At 42.7% G+C, this 22,102-nt stretch overlaps 1 protein-coding gene and 1 long non-coding RNA gene across 4 annotated transcripts in view; one reads left to right on the top strand and one right to left on the bottom strand.

The window, feature by feature from the left end:
- Positions 1 to 5,417, bottom strand: part of LOC137226532 (uncharacterized) — a 51,830-nt gene extending 46,413 nt beyond the window's left edge. For both annotated transcript variants that reach the window (XR_010944393.1, XR_010944394.1), the window contains exon 1: positions 5,001 to 5,417. This is a non-coding gene — a long non-coding RNA (uncharacterized lncRNA). The remainder of the gene's footprint in view (positions 1 to 5,000) is intronic.
- CYBRD1 (cytochrome b reductase 1) overlaps positions 3,476 to 22,102 on the top strand; it is a 34,993-nt gene continuing 16,366 nt past the window's right edge. Inside the window, exons 1-2 of one of the 2 annotated variants that reach the window (XM_067741560.1) lie at positions 3,483 to 3,800; positions 18,071 to 18,279. In XM_067741560.1, the coding sequence (XP_067597661.1) occupies positions 3,608 to 3,800; positions 18,071 to 18,279 (402 nt within the window). In that variant the 5' untranslated portion in view covers positions 3,483 to 3,607. Of the gene's footprint in view, positions 3,801 to 18,070; positions 18,280 to 22,102 lie in introns of both variants that reach the window. The other variant, XM_067741561.1, reaches the window with a different exon arrangement.

Genomic DNA, 22,102 nt, shown 5'->3' with positions numbered 1-22,102 from the left:
CTCTGTCACGGTCCTGCAGGAAACAGCTGGTTTGCACAAAGTCTTTCATTCAAGAGCGTTTAATAAGGGGACTATTTACAGGGGTGCAAACAGACTCTTCTGTTTGGGTTACGAACCCCACAAGGAATGGTGAGGACCAAGGACAAGTACGAGCCGGCAGCCGATACCACGCGCAGGCCTGTAGAAGGGAGTGGGCATGGTGTTACTGGTCCCAGGGGGAGCTGTAGCTGGGGAAGAGGGGACACTTAAAAGTCCCCATGTGTTCCTCCAAAAGAGGAATACAACCACTGTAAAATCCATGGTCTGGCAGGGCTTCCCTGGTGGCGCAGTGGTTGAGAGTCCGCCTGCTGATGCAGGGGACATGGGTTCGTGCTCCGGTCCGGGAAAATCCCACATGCCGCGGAGCAGCCGGGCCCGTGAGCCACGGCCGCTGAGCCTGCGCGTCTGGAGCCTGTGCTCCGCAACGGGAGAGGCCACAACAGAGAGAGGCCCGTGTACCGCAAAAAAACAAAACAAAACAAAAACCATGGTGTGGCAAGGGGGCATGGTGGGATAAATAGATCGATGACTCCTCTTTCTTCCTGCTCTCTGACCTTCCAGCACCACCCATTGACCAAAGTCAATTGGAAGCCAGAGGACTAGAATCTGTCAGGGCACAGGGCAAGACCAAGAAGGGTGGAGAGTGGAGGGGCAAACAGAGTAACCAACACACAGTCAACATTTGAATGTTTAAAAAATGGTCCACTTACTCCAGACAGCAAACACTAAGTACAACTTATTAGACTTTACATTAGAATACTGGACTTCTGTACGTGCCAAAGAAATGCAACACTGCCTCGTGGAAGATCAGCAGATAAATGGCAAACAGGGCCCCTGGTTCCTGATCTCTTGATGAGTGGGGTTTAGATTTTCTCTCCCTGGCCCTTCACAACTCTCCTCACTCTGCATTTTGTGTCTGTCAGGGACAATAAACATCTGTGCCAATATATACATGTTTCTAGAATCATAGGTTTTTCGGAAGGCTATCTTGTTCAATGCCCTACCCCGTCCCCACACATCAGGCAGCCCTTTGATAGCATTGATGTAAAAAGTACTTGAGTAAAGTAACTTTGTAAACTTTACAAAGTACTTCACAAAGTATCTGAGTAAGTACTTTGGTGGCAAATTATTTACCACCCCCTGAGGGAAACTTATATAACAAATCTGTTTTTAAAAGTTGTTAATACCAAGCCACAACAAACTTTATTAAAAAGTTTCCTCTTTCAAGTGACAAGTTTTATTAAAGTTAGGTCCTTAAAGGACAACTTAAAAGTTGAAATTTTTCTCAGTTTAGCTGGTAACTTCAGGATGATTCAACATCATCCATACTATTTGGCCATGTTTTCATTCTCCTGAGGTGTTTTGTTAAATGGAATCTGGAATCCCACAGATTCTTCTTTGCTGCTGCTGCAGAGTAAAATCAACTCGAGAGTGGAGTGAAGGTGTTGGGCTAAGGGGGTGAAGAAGTTACCTGGGGACAAGAACTAGATACTTTTAGAGAGAAGAATAGGGACACAATGATATTGTTGTTAAAGAATTACTAGTTAAAGGTCGAAGAGGAAGAGAAACAGCATAAAATTAAACAGGGACTCTTTGTAGCACTCAGGAACCCAAAAGGTCTGAAAAAATAAAACTGGAAGATTCAGTGATAGTGTCTGTTTATTCCTATGGATCTATTCTCACCCTTCTCCACTCTGCTGTGTTCTGGAGGCTGACCTATATGGGCTACATCATCTTCCCTCTGGGTTTCAGATTAGCTTCAGCCATTTGGGACCAGGCAGGAGATTGGAGGGGAAGAGAGTAAGGCTGGAATATTCATGCTGCCTCCCATTCTTCCTCCCTGTGGGGTCCCTGCCCGCTGACTGCATCCCTCAACTCAAGGCCATAGCCTCAGTCAGCCTGCCCTTTTTACACTGTTCTCTCTCTCTCTCTGTCTCTCTTTCTCTCTCTGGATTTCAGTAACCCTCTCCCATTCAGGCCTGGGCACTGCAAAACCCTTGTGGTTTCCCACACCCTGCCCACAACTTTGTAAGTAGCCCTGTTCGTTATAAAATTGCCCAACTGGAATGAGCCATCTGTTTCCTGCCAGCACCCTGACTGACACACTCAGTCCCATTCTTCTCCCAATATTTACTGAGTAGCTACTATATTTCAAGGAAGAATAAAATGATAAATTAGACAGTTACTAATCTCAAGGAGGCTGACTGGGGAGTGGAGACAGCCACAGGAACAGATGGTTATATCACATCTTGATAAGTGATGCAGACAGGCACTGGATGGGGAGGTGGGTAGAAGTGTAAAATAGGGGCATAGGCAGACTCAGGGAAGGTTTCTTGGTGGAGATGGGGTTGGACAGTTTTAGAGGCAGGGACATGGGTAGGGAGTGGTGAGGAGTTGGGAGAGAAGCCATGGACATCAGGGCCAGACCGTAGAAAGCCTTATACTGTGGGTAGGGGTCCTTCTTTTCCACTTGTTTACTCTCTTTCTTTTTCTCCCTTTCTTTTTACCAACAAGGGAAAAATAGTGACATCAGTGAAGTCTGCAGCCCCTTACTCTTAGACCTCAATCTTGCCCCACTACCAGTGCTTGACACTCCTACTTCCTTGCCTAAAACCTGTCTTTTCCATTGAAAATCACTCCCATACATCTCCTGCATATTCTAAGGCCTTTCAAAATGTCAGGATGATAATTTGGTAAACTAGTCCTTGGAGGTGAGCTACAGGAGAGAGCTAGAAGTGAACGTTCCCAAGTGCATTCTAGGAGCCCTAACAGCCAGAGCCCCATTTTCTTTAACAGCAGTTGATAACACTGACACTTTTCTTGTCCAATGGAGAAGGGTAAACTTAATGTTGGAAAGAAGGCAGGGAGTGAGTGAGCTTCACTCCACCAAGGTGGGGCTTTAGTTCAAATAGGTTTGAGCAGGTGGCACTTTTAAGATCCATTTTTATCACATACGGACAAGTCCAGGGTCCAGGAGGTATCTGCCTTCTCTCTCTTAAGTGCACACTGCCAGTAGTGTCCTTGCTAGGTAAGGCCAGGTCCACACAGTCCCACAGTTGCCTCCTTGGCATCAAAGACAGCCAGTCCTCTAGAACTGCGGCTCATGAGGCTTCGTTAGTCAAAATCACACACACAAAGCCACCCAACGGACCCCTCTCTTCTGTTAACCGAGAGTGCGCACCACTGCCTCCCCTCATATGAGGAAAGAGACACGGGAAGAGCTAAAAGAAAGTGGTGGGTATGGAACCCTCAGCACTCTCGCTCTCAACAAGTAACCGGATCGGTTGTTCGAGCTCTCCGCAAGCACGGACGCAGGGCCAGGGGCGGCCACCCCGCAGCGAGAGTTCTGGGCGGCCACTAGAGCCCGAGGGTGGGGCTAGTCTCTGAGCACCGGCCAGCTGCCCGCCCCCTGGAGGCCCCGCCTCCCAGACAGGCATGCGAGAAAGCCCCTCCCCCGGGCGCTCCTAGAAGTCGACGACGCGTCCCGCTGCTGTGCCAGTACCTAGAGGCCTCCGCCGCCGCTTCGCGGAGTTCCTGTGGCTACCACCGCGCGGAGTATGGGGCGCTGATGGCCATGGAGGGCTACAGGGGCTTCCTGGGGCTGCTGGTGTCGGCGCTGCTCGTCGGCTTCCTGTCTGTGATCTTCACCCTCATTTGGGTCCTCCACTACCGGGAGGGGCTCGGCTGGGACGGGACCGCGCTCGAGTTTAACTGGCACCCTGTACTCGTGGTCACCGGCTTCGTCTTCATCCAGGGCATCGGTACTGGCACCTCCTGGGAGGAGGCGGGGAGTCAGGGGCCGGGAGTTCCCGACCGAGTTCCAACCGAGTGGGGTTGGGCGAGGGAAGGGGTGAGGGAGCAGCGCGCGGCGGCCCGGGAGCGGAGTCGGCGGGGCGCGGCGCTGGAGGGAGGTGGGCGGGCTCCGAGGCCCGGGGGCCGCGGGCCGGGCCGACTTGGCCGAGCGCTGGGGCGGAGCGCGCGGGGCCGGGGTTCGCGGTGAGACGCGTGGCGGGATCGGCTGGGCACTGACGCGGCGCGGAGGGCTGGCCGGGCGCGCTAGCCCGGCTTGGTTAGTAACTCCTTGCTGCGAGTGGTTGCGACGCGATACCAGACGACACCAAACGCGGGAGCGGAGGAGAGATGCGGGAGCGTGGTGCGGCCCGGCAGCCCACGAGCCCCCGAAAATCGCCCCCTTGTGGACCGAGCCTGCGCCATCACAGGCGCGGAGATCTCTTTAGGCGACGCCTTTCGTTGAACTTGCTTCAAGGCTGCGGGTTAGGAGAGGAAGGCAATGGGGGCGGGGGGGTGGCGGTGGGAATGGAGGGGCGAGAATTTGCTGCTTCTTGTCTCATCCTCAGCCCTGAGCGAAGGGGCCCGTCAGCGGGTAGCCGGGGTGAGTGAAGGAAGCATCAGCTCTGGTTTCACTCCTAGAGCGTTAAACGCAGTCGAGCCGAGAAGCTGCCAAGACTCTGAAGGGTGTTTCGCTGCCCTGCCTGGTTATTGGACAGTCTGGAGCCCGACTTGTTTTTGTGGCTGCTGCCCAGAGAAAGTTCCCCTGCGGGGCTTCCTGTTGGGCGGTAGCCCGGAATGCGGGACCAGAGATGCCCGAGGGGGCCTCGCGGCTGCTGGGCTGAGAGAGATGCTTCTGCTTGGAACATCTTTGGGGTTTGCTGCCTCGGCCTGCAGCCTCTGGCATGAGGCTGGCACGGAGGGAGCGCTCAGCGGATGGCAGTTTTTGTTCTTGTTTTTGAGATATAATTGATATATTAGTTTCCATCACCTCACGTAGTTACAATTTTTCCCCCCTTGGGATGAGAACTTTAAGATCTAGTCTCTTTAGCAATGTTCAGATCTACAGTAAAGTATTATTAACTGCCGCCATCATTCTGTGCATTACATCCCCAGAACTTATAACTGGAAGGTTGTACCTTTTGACCACCTTCACCCATTTCCCCCCTTACCTCCTCTCTCCGTCAGTGTCCGGTTTTGTTGTCTTTGTCTAGTGCTGCTCACAATGTCCTGACAGCTTCCTTTCCTTCAGCTGCTGTTGAGCTGGAGGAACCTCTAGCGAGTGGTGCAAGCGCCATTTGTTTGTAACCACTTTCCAAAAAGTGAAGTCAAGGCCTTGGCAGAGAAAGTATTTAGAACAAGGCAGAAAGTAGCGGACTGGAGTTATGTTGTAGAAAGTAATGGAGAGGAGTGGAAAGGACTTGGGAAGGAGGTGCCCACCAGCCGAAACCTCTAGCCTTGCCTCTGAGCAAGCTGCCTTTTCTCCACCAGTATTTAACTTTCCACAAACAAAGAAGAGAACAAAAAAGCGCCCACCTCCTTTCTAAAGAAAAGATTTTTGTTTCCATTTAAAACGTGGGCAGCAGCCTTGGCCAGTGTGGCTGGCGTGGCTGGCATCCTCCCACTCTGGGAGGTACTGGAAGCTGTTGCCAAGGCCCAGCTGTGGTTCTGAGGCTTCCCTGGTGTGAGATGGCACCCGGGTGTGAGTACCACTGGCTGGCTAAGTTATTCGTTGCGTATTTTGCCGCTAAACTAAAATGAGAAAAACATACTCAAGTTCCAAAGTCGCTGTTGGCAGAAGCACTCTTTCCTTTGTGGTGGAGCCCTTAAGTTTGGCCGGAGCTGTCAACACCTTTTGTTTGCTCACAGCAGTAGGAACAGTCTCTTCATCTCTTCAAACCAACTCCTCAGAGCAGCTTCTAATACTAAGAAACTTTCCGGAGGGGCTAGAATATCTCCTTACCATGGAGGGTAAGGGAAACACAGGTGATAATACTTGTTTCTTGACTTCTAAAGAGGAGACGCTCTAACGTTTACTTAGTGCACTAAGTGCACTATTTCACAGATGTATAAGGGTAAACTGGGCTTCCCTGGTGGCACAGTGGTTGAGAGTCCGCCTGCCGATGCAGGGGACACGGGTTCGTGCCCCGGTCTGGGAAGATCCCACATGCCGCAGAGCGGCTGGGCCCGTGAGCCATGGACGCTGGGCCTGCGTGTCCGGAGCCTGTGCTCCGCAACGGGAGAGGCCACAGCAGTGAGAGGCCCGCGTACCGCAACAACAAAAAAAAGTAAACTGAGGCACAGAGCAGGTGCTACTTCTGTGTAGCACTACTACACAGAAGTAGTGTGTTTTCAGGGGCTTTATTTTCAAGGTTCATTTCTCTGCTTTTATGGCAATACGCTTATTTTCTGTAAGATATTGTTTGAGAAGCAAAAAGCTTCATGTAAAATACACTTTGAAACTTTTCCTTCATGTTAGAGTCCATTACAGTTTTCCTAAAATAATTTATAATTTGTCTAAACCTTGGACTTTTCTTAATCTGTTTATATTCACTTTGGAGCAAAAATATGTACATGGATATTTTGGAAATTTTCATCTGCTGCTTTTATTTAAGCTTAACTCCTATATTTGTATTAGTTTTGGAATGTTTGTCCTGTCAACATTACCCATCCTGTTTACTATTTGGATTCCAGATATGAAAAGCACTTTAATCAGATAACACACTTATTTTTAAAATTTATTTTATTGAAGTATAGTTGATTTACAATGTTGTGTTAATTTCTGCTGTACAGCAAAGTGATTCAGGAATACATGTGTACATTCTTCTTCATATTCTTTTCTATTATGGTTTATCACAGGATATCGAATATAGTTCACAGTAGGACCTTGTTGTTTATCCATTCTATATGTAATAGTTTGCGTCTGCTAACCCCAAACTCCCAATCCGTCCCTCCCCCACCTCCCCTCCCCCTTGGCAACCACAAGTCTGTTCTCTATGTAGGTGACACATTTAATTGACATGCACGTAAGCTTTCTCATACATACAGGCACATGCATAGCACTCATGAGTTCTTGCAAGTCTTGGCCCACCTGCATGTCCTCACATCCAGCAGTAGGAAGCCTCCAGTAGAAGGACTAGGAATAAATAGTTGACTTCATAGGCCGGGGGAAACACACATGTTACAGACCAGCCATGTTATAAAAGCTTTTTTACTGTGTATAATTGCTTCAGGGAGCAAATTTTTAGGCTATGTTATTTCAGATCTCTAATAGTGAACGTGATGTAATTGAGCTCTGTGATACACAAATGTTCAGCGATGAGGAGGGAAGGCCAAAGTACAGTTTTTACTCTAAGCATAAAATGCTTTACAAATGCAAACAGTAAATGATATTTAAAACTATGTGAGAATAAATATGTGTCCTTTGAAACACCTTTAAGAAGTAAGCTCTGAAGAAAGCAAGGGTAACATAGAAGTTACAAAATAAATATCTATGTGTCTTTTGGAAAATATATGTGTTCTAAAATAAAGTGTAAGAGACTACAGGATAGTTAAAACTGAAATAAAATTTTAAACTAGTAGGAAATCCAGCAAACATGAATGAGGAAGTTTCAAAGAGAACTTTTAGAAGAGCTTTGTGCTTCTCTGAAGGGACTGTTTCCCATGAAATAAGTATACTGCCAGGAAATCAGAGAAACAAAACTTGAAAAGGCCACAGAAAAGACTGAAACAAATAAATGCTCTCAAAGTGGCTGTTGATCTTTTAAAAGGTTCAGCAAGGTGGAATGTGTTCTTTAGTAAAAGGTAGAAAATTCAAGTATATAAATTTAGTGAAAAGAAGCCTCAGCAATTATATACGCCTTACTTTTCCACGTGTAGAACTCTTTTGACTGTATAAACTGAAGGAAGAGAAATTCAATAGTATAATGATCTCAGGTTGGTTTTGTGAGAGAATATAACTTCATTTAAGTCACATTTAAAAGAATAACAAAAAGAAATTAAGGGTAGTTCTTAAAAGGCAAATGGGATATCCTATTAATGTATCTAAAAGTGACCAAATTCGAAGACCACTTAAATATATTTGGAAAGGTTCTTGGGGTAAAACCTGGCAAAGAATAGAATGGAGAAAGTGCTCCAAATACCTACTCCAAAACCAGCCTTTGGGACACCATAGATAATTAAACCTGTCATTCATAAAGAAATGGGGGTTTTTAAAAGCATAAAGACACAATTCAAGACAACAAGACAACCCCAAGCACATTTCAAGACACAACTCAAGACAACCACAAGCACATTTTTTTTGTTATAAATAAATACATGCAGATCTCTTTGTAATACATCTAATAAAAATGTTTTAGACATGATTATTTTGCTCACTATTGCATCCCCAGCATCTAGAATAACACCTGGAACTGGCACAAAGTACGCCAGTAAATAGTTGTTGAATGAATGAGTGATTATTTCAGTACCATCGCCAATTGTTAGTAACAAAATGCAATTTTACAGCCACTCATTTGTGGTGATAATAGTAGCATCCAAAGAAAAAGTGCCCTCCCTTCCCCTCAGTGATTCTGCTGTTTACAGCCCGTTTGGAAGCACTGCTTTAGTCAGCCTCAGGGGAGAATGGGCATCATGTTATATTGGAAGCGCATCTCTACTCTAAAGGCCTCAAGCTCATTAGAATGTTACTGCCTCATTAGAATTGCCTACCACCTGTGCCTTCTCACGCCATCAATTCTCCCCTTTTCCTTGTGCATCAAGTTTCTCCCCCATTGGATTATTTTCAATGTGTTACAATTTCTGTCATCTTTTTAAAAAGATTAATTAATTAATTTATTTTTGGCTGCGTTGGGTCTTCGTTGCTGCGCACGGGCTTTCTCTAGTTGTGGTGAGCAGGGGCCACTCCTCGTTGCGGTGCATGGGATTTTCATTGTGGTGGCTTCTCTTCTTGCAGAGCACGGGCTCTAGGTGTGTAGGCTTCAGTAGTTGAGGCATGTGGGCTCAGTAGTTGTGGCTCATGGGCCCTAGAGCACAGGCTCAGTAGCTGTGACACACAAGCTTAGTTGTGTATCTCTTGCAAATACTCTATGGACCTGGTTTTCTTATTCCTGAAAAAGATATATAGTGAGTTGAACAGTGGCTCCCAAAAGATATGTTCAAGTCCTAATCTCAATGACCTGTGAATAGGGCCTTAGCGTCTTTGCCGATGTAATTAAGGATCTCAAGATGAGATCAGCCTGGATTCAGGATGGGCCCTAAGTCCAATAACTGGTGTCCTTATAAGAGAAAAGAGAAGGAGATTTGAGGCACAGACACACAGAGGGGAGGCCATGTGAAGATGGAGGCAGAGATTGGAGTGATCTGTCTACAAGTCAAGGAATACCAAGTATTGTTGGCAGCTACCAGAAGCGAGGAGAGAGGTATGGGATGGATTCTCGCTCAGAGCCTCCTGAAGGAACCAGTCTTGCCAATACCTTGATTTTAGACTTCTGGTCTCCAGAATTGTGAGAGAATACATTTCTGTTGTTTTAAGTCACTCAGTTTTGGGTACTTTGTTATGGTAGCCCTAGGAAACCAATACAGGATATAACAGTTACCACTGCTCTCTGGGAAGCCCAAAGTATGGTATTTTCATAAGGTTTTTACAGAATTTTTGTTGTTCTTCCCAGTCCGGACACAGTTTACCAATCAGAGGCCAATTTTATTATAAGCAGTGTTGCGCAATAACATTGGTGAGAAACCTCTCTGTTTACTAGCGCATATGACCAAAGGTCAGATCCTCGTGCAGCAGGGTATAGGTAGAGAATCGGAGATTGCCTACTCCTGGCAAAATAGGAACCTCTTAGCTCCAACAGATTGTGGCTATCTAGGATGCCCACAGTGACCAGAGTTTCTCATTATCCAGGAGAATCTAGATTTTAAAAAACTGGTTCAGTCTAAAAGTAAACAAGCCACAAAACCAAAATATAACCCCCAAATCATGCTGATCAAACAAAACACATCTGTGGACCAAATCCAGTATATATCTTCCAGTGACTTCTAGAGTTTTCTATCTTGACTTGGTGGGGTTTTAAACTTTTCCCTTAAAGAGTAGAACAATCTTCCCTTTTAAGAAAGATAAACCAGAAATATTTGTTATAACTGTTTTTCTTCCTATAGAAACTTTCTTAAAAGATCAAAACAGGCTTTGAAATGACTGCAGACTTCAGCTGTACTTTTCTTTTAATTAATTAATTAATTATTTTTGGCTGTGTTGGGTCTTCGTTGCTGGGCATGGGCTTTCTCTAGTTGCGGTGAGCAGTGGCTACTCTTCGCTGCGGTGCTTCTCTTGTTGTGGAGCATGGGCTCTAGGTGCGTGGGCTTCAGTAGTTGTGGCATGCGGGCTCAGTAGTTGTGGCATACGGGCTCAGTAGTTGTGGCTCGCAGGCTCAGTAGTTGTGGCACACAGGCTTCGTTGCTCTGCAGCATGTGGGATCTTCCCGGACCAGGGCTTGAACCTGTGTCCCCTGCATTGGCAGGCGGATTCTTAACCACTGCTCCACCAGGGAAGTCCCAGCTGTACTTTTCTAAGTCTGTTCATTCATTTATTCATTCGATTTCTTCATATATTATCCTATTTATTTAATTAGCATTTATTAAGTGCATTTATTAAGCACTTACTGTATGCCAGACAGTGTAAAATAAATGAGTTAAGATGTAGCCCTGTCTACAAGTTGTTCTCATTTGATTTGTTAGAGGCAAGTTATGGTTTTCTTTTAGAAAACCTAAGCCCTAAATATTTAGAGCTGTCTAGGACTTGAAGTTCAACTCCTAATTTTAGAGATCAAATGCCTAACCAGGGTTAGACCACCAATGATATCAGAGCCAATACTAGTTCTAATTTCATAATATTGATATGAGGCATAAGAAAATATAGCTGGTGTTTCTGGGTATTTGTAAACGTCTAGCCAATTAATTGAATTTTTCTCTTTTCATACACTATTTTGTACCAAGTAGGTGCCTTTGTGAGGGTTTTAGTCACTTCAAAGAGATGCTTCTAGTGCCAAGTTGCTAAAACAAATCTTCCAAATCATCCAGATCACTTCTTTCATTTGGATTCTCCAAAGGTTTTCAGTTTCATGGTATTCATGCTGTGAGACAGTCTGAGAGCACAGGCATGTTTCAGAGCTCAGATTCTCTTTGGTAGCCACTGCAGGAATCTTTTCAAGAAGTGTATTTAAAGAGGATTCTCTGCTTTTACATTTAAACTTGAGGTCCTTTGGACTGTGTCAGGTGAATTCTTAGGTGCACAGGGAAATAAGTTGTAAATCTTGATAATTGTGCTCAGAACATACTACCAAGGAGGTCAAAGTAATACGTTATTCAGAGTGTTAAGAAAAGTGTAATGGGCACACCATATTTAAGTAGAATTTATAAGTGTCTTAAAATTCCAGTGTACTTCAGTCTCAATAACTTACTCTTATTTTATTTTGGGGTTCACTTAAAGCTTACCTAAAGCTATTAGGTGGGGCCGAGTGCAGAATACTTTTTACTTATTTGAAAGGACCATTTTTTAAAATATAAATTTATTTTTATTTATTTTTGGCTGCGTTGGGTCTTCGTAGCTGCGCGCAGGCTTTCTCTAGTTGCTGCAAGTGGGGAGCTCCTCTTCGTTGCAGTGCGCGAGCTTCTATTGTGGTGGCTTCTCTTGTTGAGTAACACAGGCTCTAGGCGCGTGGGCTTCAGTTGTTGTGGTGCATGGGCTCAGTAGTTGTGGCATGCAGGCTCAGTAGTTGTGGCTCACAGGCTCTAGAGCGCAGGCTCAGTAATTGTGGCACACGTGCTTAGTTGCTCTGTGACATGTGGGATCTTCCCGGACCGGGGCACGAACCTGTGTCCCCTGCATTGGCAGGCGGACTCTCAACCACTGCGCCACCAGGGAAGCCCGATTTGTGCGTTTTAAAAGAGGATCTGCTCATTTTCTGGGAAATATTAAATTACTGTACTTTATCAAGATTTGTATATTCAACACATACTTACTGAATTCCTACTATGTGCTAGGCTCTGTGCTAAATGCTGGGATCTGACAGTGAACAAGACTGACGTACTCCTACCTTTGTAAATCACAAGATTTAAACACAGAAGAACTGGAGTCAAATTGTTTTCTATGTCTGGGGACATTTCTCTCCCTCCAAGTGCCCTTCTCCCCACATTCACTTTGACAAATTCTAAATTTGCATTGCCTGCTATGAGACAAATTTGTATATGTGGATAGTTTTGTAATGGTATATGGATAGAAAGCTGGTGTCAAACCAGAGATTACATCTTGGAGAATATATATTTCACATATTCCTGAGTTGATTATGCTGCTAGGAACTGAGAAAATTTCTAAATAATTCAATTCAATTCAAGTTACTTCATTTTTCCCTTCATTGTTGAAAGAATAATTGTACACAGGTATTGATTTCTTTTCCCCTTCCTTCCTTCCTTCCTTCCTTCCTTCCTTCCTTCCTTCCTTCCTTCCTTCCTTCCTCCCTCCCTCCCTCCCTCCCTTCCTTCCTTTCTAAGTTTATCACAATAGCATGTTCCACCACCAATAATTTTTCTTTTAGAAAGATTTAAAATGTATTTTTCACATTATATGTGTTCACGTTTCCCTTCATTTTCTGGGCGAAAATGGCTTTGCCGACTAGGGCCTCTAACAGAAAAACCCTTGTTTCAGTCACAAGTAGCTGTTTGATAGCATTTTCCCTCTTCATGGGCTTATGAGACCTTTTTCTTCCTTCTCACTGAACCTCAGGAATGGTGTCTAGGTCAGTGCCAAGCCAAAGAAGCAAGAAATGTTTAAATTCCACTCTCCAAGGCAGTTTATACTACTGTTGAGAAGAGCTACTTGTTTAAGAAATGTGGTTGATTTGCTAAGGTTGCCCTTTCTCCTGAAGTCCACCGTATTTTGGTCACTTATGCATTTTAAAAAGCATGTAAACACCTTATGCAAATGCGGCATTTTGCAGTTATCCTCCATCTATCTAGAGAGCATTTTGAAACATAGTCAGCTACCCCACAGAACTTCTCTGTTGCCAGGATAGGTGCTGAAAACTCCATGCCTCACTTCTATGAGAGCCGCTGAGATTTCCACAAGCTGCCTACTTAGCAGTTGAGACTAATTGGCTATTGGGTTTGCAAGCTTACAGAAATATTGTTTTAACTTTAAAACTATTATGAACTCTTTCAACCATACAGAAAATAATATAACAGATCTCCATGTACTCATCGCCCAGATTTAACAGATGTTAAAATTTTTGCCATCATAAAAGTTTATAAACTTAAATAGAACTTAAAACAGGTAGGAATAATAGATAATGCAGGCTGATGGAGGGGAGAGGTTGGAGGCAGGCACCCTAACCTGAGCAAGAAACTAAAAGAGGAAATAGAAAAATTCTACACTAGACCCAGGGACTAAAAGAGAAACGTTAACTGTCTGGGCCCGTTTGGATCAGAGGCAAGTACCTCTCCTGCTTCGAAAGTTCCTAGGGACTTTCTCTTATAGTAATAGGACAGTGTGTTTTGTTGATAACCTGCAAACTGTCAATAAAAGATTAAATTGTGTTCCACTCATGCTAGTGCTAGAGAAGGAAAGCTAGTGTGCAACCAATCTGAAGAACATTTGAGTAAATGTGAAAAGTTTAAAAGTCAAGTTTTGACACTCAAAGAGGGTAGACTTCAGTTTTTTGGAAAATTTGACACATTTCTCTGTGGTGCCCGTAGTATTGAGAAGAGTGAAAATTCTTCATTGGGAGCATAGTTGTCTATGAATTTTGGACAACCTTTTTAAGGTACTTTTAATTGAAGAACCACATACATGCAGAAAAGTACCTAAATCATAAGTGACATGTTTTCATCACATGAACACACTCATGTACCCATCATGAAACAACATTCCAGGCACCCCAGAATCCCCTTGGTTACCCCTGTAACTCTCCTCAGTCATGATAACTATTCTTGATTTCTAACATCCGAGGTTAGTTTTGATTTTGGAAGTTTTTGATATAATATGACCCAGATTGGGGAGGAAAAGCTGTTGTGAGTTATTGCTTATAATTTGCTATTTGAGCAAACATCCCGAGTATTTCCTTTTCGCATGTGGATGTTCAAGTTCCCTCATCTAAGATTCCTTCCCCTGGGGTGGTGCCTGGAGGATATAATGATGGTGACCACAATGATGATAACAACAGTGATATTAATTTAAAAACACTAAATGATATTGAGCAAACTACTTCACATCTCTGTGCCTCTGCTTCCTGCTCTGCATAATGGTAATAATAAACATACCTTCCTCACCCAGTTGAGTCGAGGATTATAATGTAAACCTGTAAAGCACTTAGCATGGTGCCTACTACCTTGCAAGGCCTCAGGTGTTTGTGTGTGTGTGTGTGTTTAATAAATGAGACTAAACCAGGAGAAAGGGAAATGCGTTACTAGGTTTTTGGGTTTTTTTAATAAATTTATTTATTTTATTTATTTTTGGCTGCGTTGGGTCTTCGTTGCTGCGCGTGGGCTTTCTCTAGTTGTGGCGAGCAGGGGCTACTCTTTGTGGCGGTATGCGGGCTTCTCATTGCGGTGGCTTCTCTTGTTGCGGAGCACGGGCTTTAGGCGTGCGGGCTTCAGTAGTTGTGGCTCGCAGGCTTAGTAGTTGTGGCTTGTGGGCTCTAGAGTGCAGGCTCAGTAGTTGTGGCGCACGGGCTTAGTTGTTCTGCGGCATGTGGGATCTTCCAGGGCTGAAACGCATGTCCCCAGCATTGGTAGGCAGATTCTTAACCACCGCACCACCAGGGAAGCCCCACGTTATTAGGTTTTAATATTTTGTAGATTTTTATTTTACTGCTGCCTGATCACAGATTGATTGCAAAAAACTCGATTGTGTAGATAAAAGGTTACTAAGTCTGTGGGTAAAGAGGCATTTGCTTTCCTTAAAAACGAAAGAATCATATAATTACGACAGTAAAATTTATTTTACTTCAACTTTTTGTTGAAGTTAGTAAATATTGGAAATAATCTATATGTCAATTGTATGTCAACATACAATTGATTATTATCTAGAAAATCCAATATGTATGAGAATATTGTACAGTCCTTAAATTCATGTTTTCAAGGATAATTTAATGATATGTGAAATGTTCATGATATAATTTTAAGTATAAAAATAATTTAAAATGCAAAAAACAAACCAAAACCAAAAAACCCCTTAGATCATATAGGATGTGCCGCTGAGTCATCAGAGGAGGAAAAGCATGAGGAGAGGAAACCATAGTGTTAGAGTTGACATCAATTTGATTTCTGGACTTTGATCAGTCTGCAGAAAGTGCTTTACATTTATTTATTTAAATAACACTAGGGCTTCCCTGGTGGCGCAGTGGTTGAGAGTCCGCCTGCCGATGCGGGGGACGCAGGTTCGTGCCCCGGTCCGGGAGGGTCCCACGTGCCGCGGAGCGGCTGGGCCCATGAGCCATGGCTGCTGGGCCTGCGCGTCCCAAGCCGGTGCTCCGCAACGGGAGAGGCCGCAGCAGTGAGAGGCCCGCGTACCGCAAAAACAAAAACCAAAAAACAAAAAACTTAAGGGTCATACACACACAAATAAAACTACTGAAATTCGAAAAAGGTTAGTGGATTATATAGACGTCAATTTCCTGGATGTAATACTATACTGTAGTTATGTAAGATGTTACCACTGAGGGAAACTGTGTGAAGAGTATATGGGATCTCTCTGTATTATTTGTTACAACTGTATGTAAATCTACAGTATCTCAAAATAAGTTAAAAAAAAATACTAACGGAGCTGCATACATATTTTGAGCCCAGGGCTGTCCTAGGCTCTGGGGATACAAGGAGAAACAGCAAGACACATTTTTGCCTTCAAAGAGGATGAAGTAGGGATGAGAAGGGGCCTTGAACTGGCTTTTATTTTTAATTAATTAATTATTTTGGCCATGCGGCTGGGCTTACAGGATCTCAGTTCCCGGACCAGTGATTGAACCCAGGCCATGGCAGTGGACCTGCTGAGTCCTAACCACTGGACCGCCAGGGAATTCCCTGAACTAGCTTTTAAAAGTGTACCTTTTGGGATTTCCCTGGTGGTCCAGTGGTTGGGACTCAGGCACTTTCACTGTCAGGACCCAGGGTTCGATCCCTGGTCAAGGAACTAGGATCCCGCAAGCTGTGCGGCATGGCCAAAAAAACAAAGTGTACCTTTTAAGGTGTTGTGTTAAATGGTTTGAAAAAATTTGTTGAATATATAAATGATTGTCTACAAAGTTTCCATATCCTTAAGGAAATATAATCAATCATTTATAAGATAGACATATATGCACTAAAATTAGTACGTGGTTGTCCTTCAGAATTTGTATTACATAAAAGGAATACTGTCCTAATGGTGAGGCCTGTCAAGTGTTGGAATGGAACCAAATAATAGGAAGATTGACATCTTGTGCTGAAAGCTCTAAAGAGGCTGAATTCGCGTCTATCTTTGTAGGTTTTTTGTGTTTCTGCCTGAAAATGGACAAGATAATCTTACATTTTTATGATCCAATTAAGTTTCATATATTCAAATTATAAATGTCTTTGAAGGGAAAAGGCAGCAGCAGTGTCTGCTTCTTCTTTTCTGGAATTAAGAAATATACATGATTCACTGCTGATATAATAGAATCCATTTTCCAAGGAAGTATTCTTTGAACATTTTCAATCCGCCATATATTTCCAGATATCTAAATTTTTCCTGACATGGACTGAAGGAGTGGAATGAGGGTGGGTTGGGGCAGGATATTGTCTTCAGAACAAAAATTAATTGCATGCTGGGTGAGGTGGGTATATAACCTATTGCTTAAGCCAGGACACTAAAAAAAAAGCTTTTTAAGTATCTTTTTGTTAAAGTTTAATCTACATGCAGAAAAGTATACATATAAATATATAGCTTAATGAATCTTCCCTCGGTGATTACTTATGTAACCAACACCTAGTTTGAAAATCAGATTATTAGCAGGAGCCCAGAAATCCCTCGTACATTCCTTTCCAGTTGCTATACCCCTTCCTCACAAGGGCAACCAATATCTTGACTTTTCTTATTGCAGAGATGAGTGTTGCCTGTTGTTATACTTCATATCAATTGAATCATACAGTATATACTTGTTTATGTCTGGTTTCTTGGCATTGACATTATAGGTTGGTCCATATCATTGGGTGAAGTTCTAGTTTTAGTTCATTCATCCTCTTTGCTGTATATTATTCCATGGTGTGAATATATCACAGTTTATTTATTCAATCTCTTAATGATGGACATTGGGAAGTTCCCAGGTTTTGGCTACAATGAATAGTGCTGTAATAATATTCTCATACTTGTCTTTTGGTGAACTTACGTACAAACTTCTTTGGGGCATATACTCAGGAGTAGAATTACTAGATCATAAGGTATGCATATATTTTGCTTAAGTAGCTGCTGCTAGTTTTCCAAAGTGTTTGTTCTCATTTAAACTCTTATCAGCAGAACATGAGCGTTCTGATTGTTTCACAACCTCTCCAATACTCAGTATTTTCCATTTAGCCATTCAGATATGTGAATGGCTAAATGAAATTCTCATTTCTCTGTTGACCAATGAAGTTGATATCTTTATTATGTTTATTAGTCACTTGGATATACTCTTTTGTGAAATACTTAGATATACTCTTGGATATACTTTGTCTATTTAAATCTTTGCACATATTTTTCTATTGTTTAGTCTGTCTTTTTCTTGTCAAATTAAGACACTTATATGAAGAAACCAGATCATAAGATTAAGAATTTCATTTTGGACATGTTGAGTTTAAAATATTTGAGAGGCATCTATGTGGAGATGTCAAGAAGCCATTGGATTATGTGGGTGTGGAGTTCAGAAGACAGTTCTGGGCTGGAGATGAGAATTTTGGAGTCCCTACCATGTAGGTAGCATTTTAATGAAAAAGTGAATGAGATCACGCAGAGAGGGAGCAGAGAGAGGAAAAAAATCCTAGGACTGAGCCTGAGAGGCAGCAAGCTTCGTTCATAAGTTGGGAGTAAAGAAGATGCCAGCAAAGAGCCCAAGAAGGAACCACTGAGAGGCAGGGAAGAGGGGGGAAGCAGAAGCCATGAGAAAAGGGTTTCACAAAAGGGAGTGTTCACTGTGTCGAACTGTTCATCTTGTGTTGATTAAAAAAACAGCACCACTACATTCTGTCCACTTTTGTCTCTTTTTAGCCATCATCGTATACAGACTGCCATGGACCTGGAAATGCAGCAAGCTCCTGATGAAATCCATCCATGCAGGGTTAAACACTGTTGCTGCCATTCTTGTAATTATTTCTCTGGTGGCTGTTTTTGATTTCCACAATGCCAGGAACATCCCCAATATGTATAGTCTGCACAGCTGGGTTGGACTGACAGCTGTCATTCTCTACATCTTACAGGTCAGTATCTCAGTGTTTCTTTTTAATTTTTTTTAAAAGTAATTAATTAATTATTAATTAATTTTTGGCTGTGTTGGGTCTTTGTTTCTGTGCGAGGGCTTTCTCTAGTTGCGGCAAGGGGGGGCCACTCTTCATCGCGGTGCGCGGGCCTCTCACTATCGCGGCCTCTTGTTGCGGAGCACAGGCTCCAGACGCGCAGGCTCAGTAATTGTGGCTCACGGGCCTAGTTGCTCCGCGGCATGTGGGATCTTCCCAGACCAGGGCTCGAACCCATGTCCCCTGCATTGGCAGGCAGACTCTCAACCACTGCGCCACCAGGGAAGCCCTCTCAGTGTATTTCTGAACAAGATATAAAAAGTAAAACAATTCAGATACTTTCGATGTTTTCCATTCATTCATAGTTTCTTAGAAATCATCTCATTCCCACTAGTCACTGTTCCATTTGTTTCCATTATAAGTATTTCCCCCTGAGGGGGCACCAGAACTGCAGAATTCAGTTATGAGCTTGAATGTAAGGGTTTAAATATGGACATATGTATGTAGAGAAATTGCCATCTCATAATATCTAGGCTGCCATTGTTTGGACTTTAAATTCCATGTGCTGGATCAACTAGCATAGGCAAGAGCTATAGATTTCTTTCTCACGTTCTCTGTCACTTCTATTTTCTAGGTTTAACTTTAAGAGTAAAGAGGTGAATTTTTACGTCTTTGTTAGATTTTGAAGGCTCAGTGATTATTTTATTTTCATTTCATTTATTAAATGTCTTCATTTACTAAAAACACATACTCTTTTTTAAGTATTTATTTATTTGGCTGTACCAGGTCTTTGTTGCCGCATGGGGTCTCTTAGTTGTGGCATGGGGGATCTAGTTCCCTGACCAGGGATCGAACCCAGGCCCCCTGCATTGGGAGCACGAGTCTTAACCACTGGACCACCAGGGAAGTCCCCAAAAAACACATACACTTAAGAGCACTATATTTAAATGTAAGTTAATGGAGTGAGATAGGAATTTGGCTGTTCTAGATCACAAAAGTAAAGGTTAATTTTTAATGTTTTTGGTGTTAACCATTTTGTTGAAAAATCTTTGTCAATTTTTTTGACAAACTATGTCAATTCACTTCCCTTGCTTAGTACATATATCCAACTCCTGATTGGGACATCTTTGTGAACTTACTTTTCTGTGGATATAGGAGAAGAAACTGGAGTGAGTTCATAAAACCTCAAGGCATATTTTAGAATATATGAATGTATGACCTCTTTAAAAAAGGATCTCTTAGCAGACATGTATTTGTCATTTTTCTGCTTCTTAAAGTAAGGTTTTTAAAGCCTTAAGCCTTTTTGAATTTTAAGTAAGTAGAAGTTGATATCTATATGGACACTATTAATAATTTAAGTTTGCATTAGCATGCCTGGAGGTAGGGATTGGCGGATTGAAAGGTGCCAGACAGAAGGGGAGCATAGGGAGAACCCTGTATCAAACATGATCTTACTGATCAAGAAGGAACAAGGAGAATATCTCAAATTGGGTGGCTGAGCCTAGCCCAGATCTCCTGCCCTCAAAGTTGATTTTCCCTCAGTGTTCTCATCTGGGAGACAGCGTCCTCCTCTGCTGCCAGCTGGTGGACCCTCTCCCTTCAGAGAGTAGGATGGCAAGAGCAGGGGCCATTGAGATGCTGCCAGTTGCTTTGGGGACCCCCTTGGTCTACTAGCATCTCTTCAGGACTTTCCTAGCTTTCTGTTCTGCTTTCAGCGGTTTTTTCCCCTCCCTTTGCCTCACCTCCTTTGTGCCACACCAGAATGCAGGATATTAGAGCCAGAGCGCAGTGTGAGGCATTCTGCTTACCTCACGTAGTCCTTCAAGTGAGATAGTCTTTACAGATGCTGAGGACGCACAGGTTACACAGCAGGAGGCAGAGCTGGGACTCAGGCGCTGGTCTTTCCAATCCTGAGCTCTCCCCACATGGTCCTGCTGTTTCCACAACATGCCCACCATCACTCAGCCCGTGTTTGATCATCCTCAGTGGACGGCCGTATTTCTGAGGAACAGAATGGAAACTACCCAAAACTTCATGTAGCTTGCCTGTGAGAGGGTTTATGGTTCTGAGTACAGTAGTTAAAATGGATTAGATAAAATGCCTTTAGTGCGTTAGTTATATGCCAAGGCATTCTCTGAACATCTGGAAAGATATGCATCAGAATGTTAACAGAAATGATCTCTAGGTGGCTGGATTCCAGTTGATTATTTTTCTTTTCACTTTTTGTGTCTTCTAAATACACATGCATTTCTGTATAACAATAAAAGCTTTTAAAGCTAAAAAAAAAAGTTCCCTATACTAGATATACCTTTTAATCTGGAATTTCTAAAAACCAATTTATACTGTGCTCTATATCTTAATATATAAGATTAAGAAATATCTAGGAATTAGCAAAAAAGAGAATATTTATTGGAAAATATATGGGTCTTAGATAAAATGGTTCTCAGAGGAATATAGGCTTAAATGCCTTTATTTATTGAAAGAAAAACTTAAAATATGTAAATGGAGTATTCACTTAAGAAACTGAAGTTCAATTATATCTCGATAAAACCAGGAGAAAAAAAAAGAAACTAAAAGAGAACAGCAAAATATACAAGGAAAAGTAAACACCAAAAAAAAAAAAAAAATCCGTGAACAGTTGTATTAGTTTTCTATTGTTGCCATAACAATTTACCACAAACGTAGTGGCTTAAAACAACCCAAATATATTACCTCACAGTTTCTCTACATCAGAAGTCCAGATTGGCTTGGCTGGTTTCTCTGCTCAGGGTCTCACAAGGTCAAAATCAAGGTGTTAGCTGGCCTGGGCTCTTATGGAAAGACTCTGGGGTAGAATCACCTCCCAAGCTAATTTAGGTTGTTGGCAAAATCTAGTTCCTTGCGGTTGTAAGACTGAGGTCCCCATACTCTCGCTGACTGTGGGCTGAGGGTTGTCCTTAGCTCCTCTCTCTGTTCGTTGCACATGGCCCCCTCTGTCTCACTGGCTTGGAATCTCTCTGACTTCTCCTTCTTTCTCCTCTTCATCTCTTCTTCCTCCAGCCAAAGTTCTCTGTTTTTGAAAGGGTTCATGTAATTAGATTGGGCTGCCCAGATAATCCAGGGTTTTCTCCCAATCGGAAAATCCATAACCTTAATTACATCAGCGAGGCATCTTTTGCCATGTAACATAACGTATTCATAGCTTGCAGGGATTAAGTTGTGGACATCTTTGGGAGGCGGCATGATTTAGCCTATCACAACCATAAATTAAAAATAGAAGAAATTACAAATAAAATGAAAAGCTGGTTCTTTAAAACAAGTAGAATAAAATAGATAAACCACTGCAAATCTGATTTAAAAAAGCACAATATACAACATTAAGAATAAGAAAGAAATATAGTCATAGATATAAATAATATTTTAAAATTAGGACAGTTTATTAAATTTATTAAATTATTAATATATGGTAATATTCTTAAAAATCTTAAAGAAAAAAGGATTGTTTTCTTGCCAAATATAAACTACCAAATTTGACCCAAGAGGAACTAGAAAACCTAAACAGACCAATAACATTATAAGCAACTGGTAAGATCATTTGAAATCTATCACTAAAAAAGACATCAGGTCCAGATTGTTTTATACCTTTGACCTACAAGGAACAGATACTTTAAACTGATCCAGTACACTGGGAGAAAACAAACTCCTCTTAGATGTTGCCCCATTGTGCACTCCATACTTCACATCTAAGGTGGCAGCTCTGATGATAAACACCTTTACCAATATCAAACAGCAAACATCAGCTTAAACT

Source organism: Pseudorca crassidens, chromosome 6 (genome assembly GCF_039906515.1).
Source record: "Pseudorca crassidens isolate mPseCra1 chromosome 6, mPseCra1.hap1, whole genome shotgun sequence".
In the NCBI taxonomy this organism is placed as follows: Eukaryota; Metazoa; Chordata; class Mammalia; order Artiodactyla; family Delphinidae; genus Pseudorca; species Pseudorca crassidens.
Note: the sequence above shows the minus strand (reverse complement) of the source record. Positions and strands in the feature narration are given on the sequence as shown.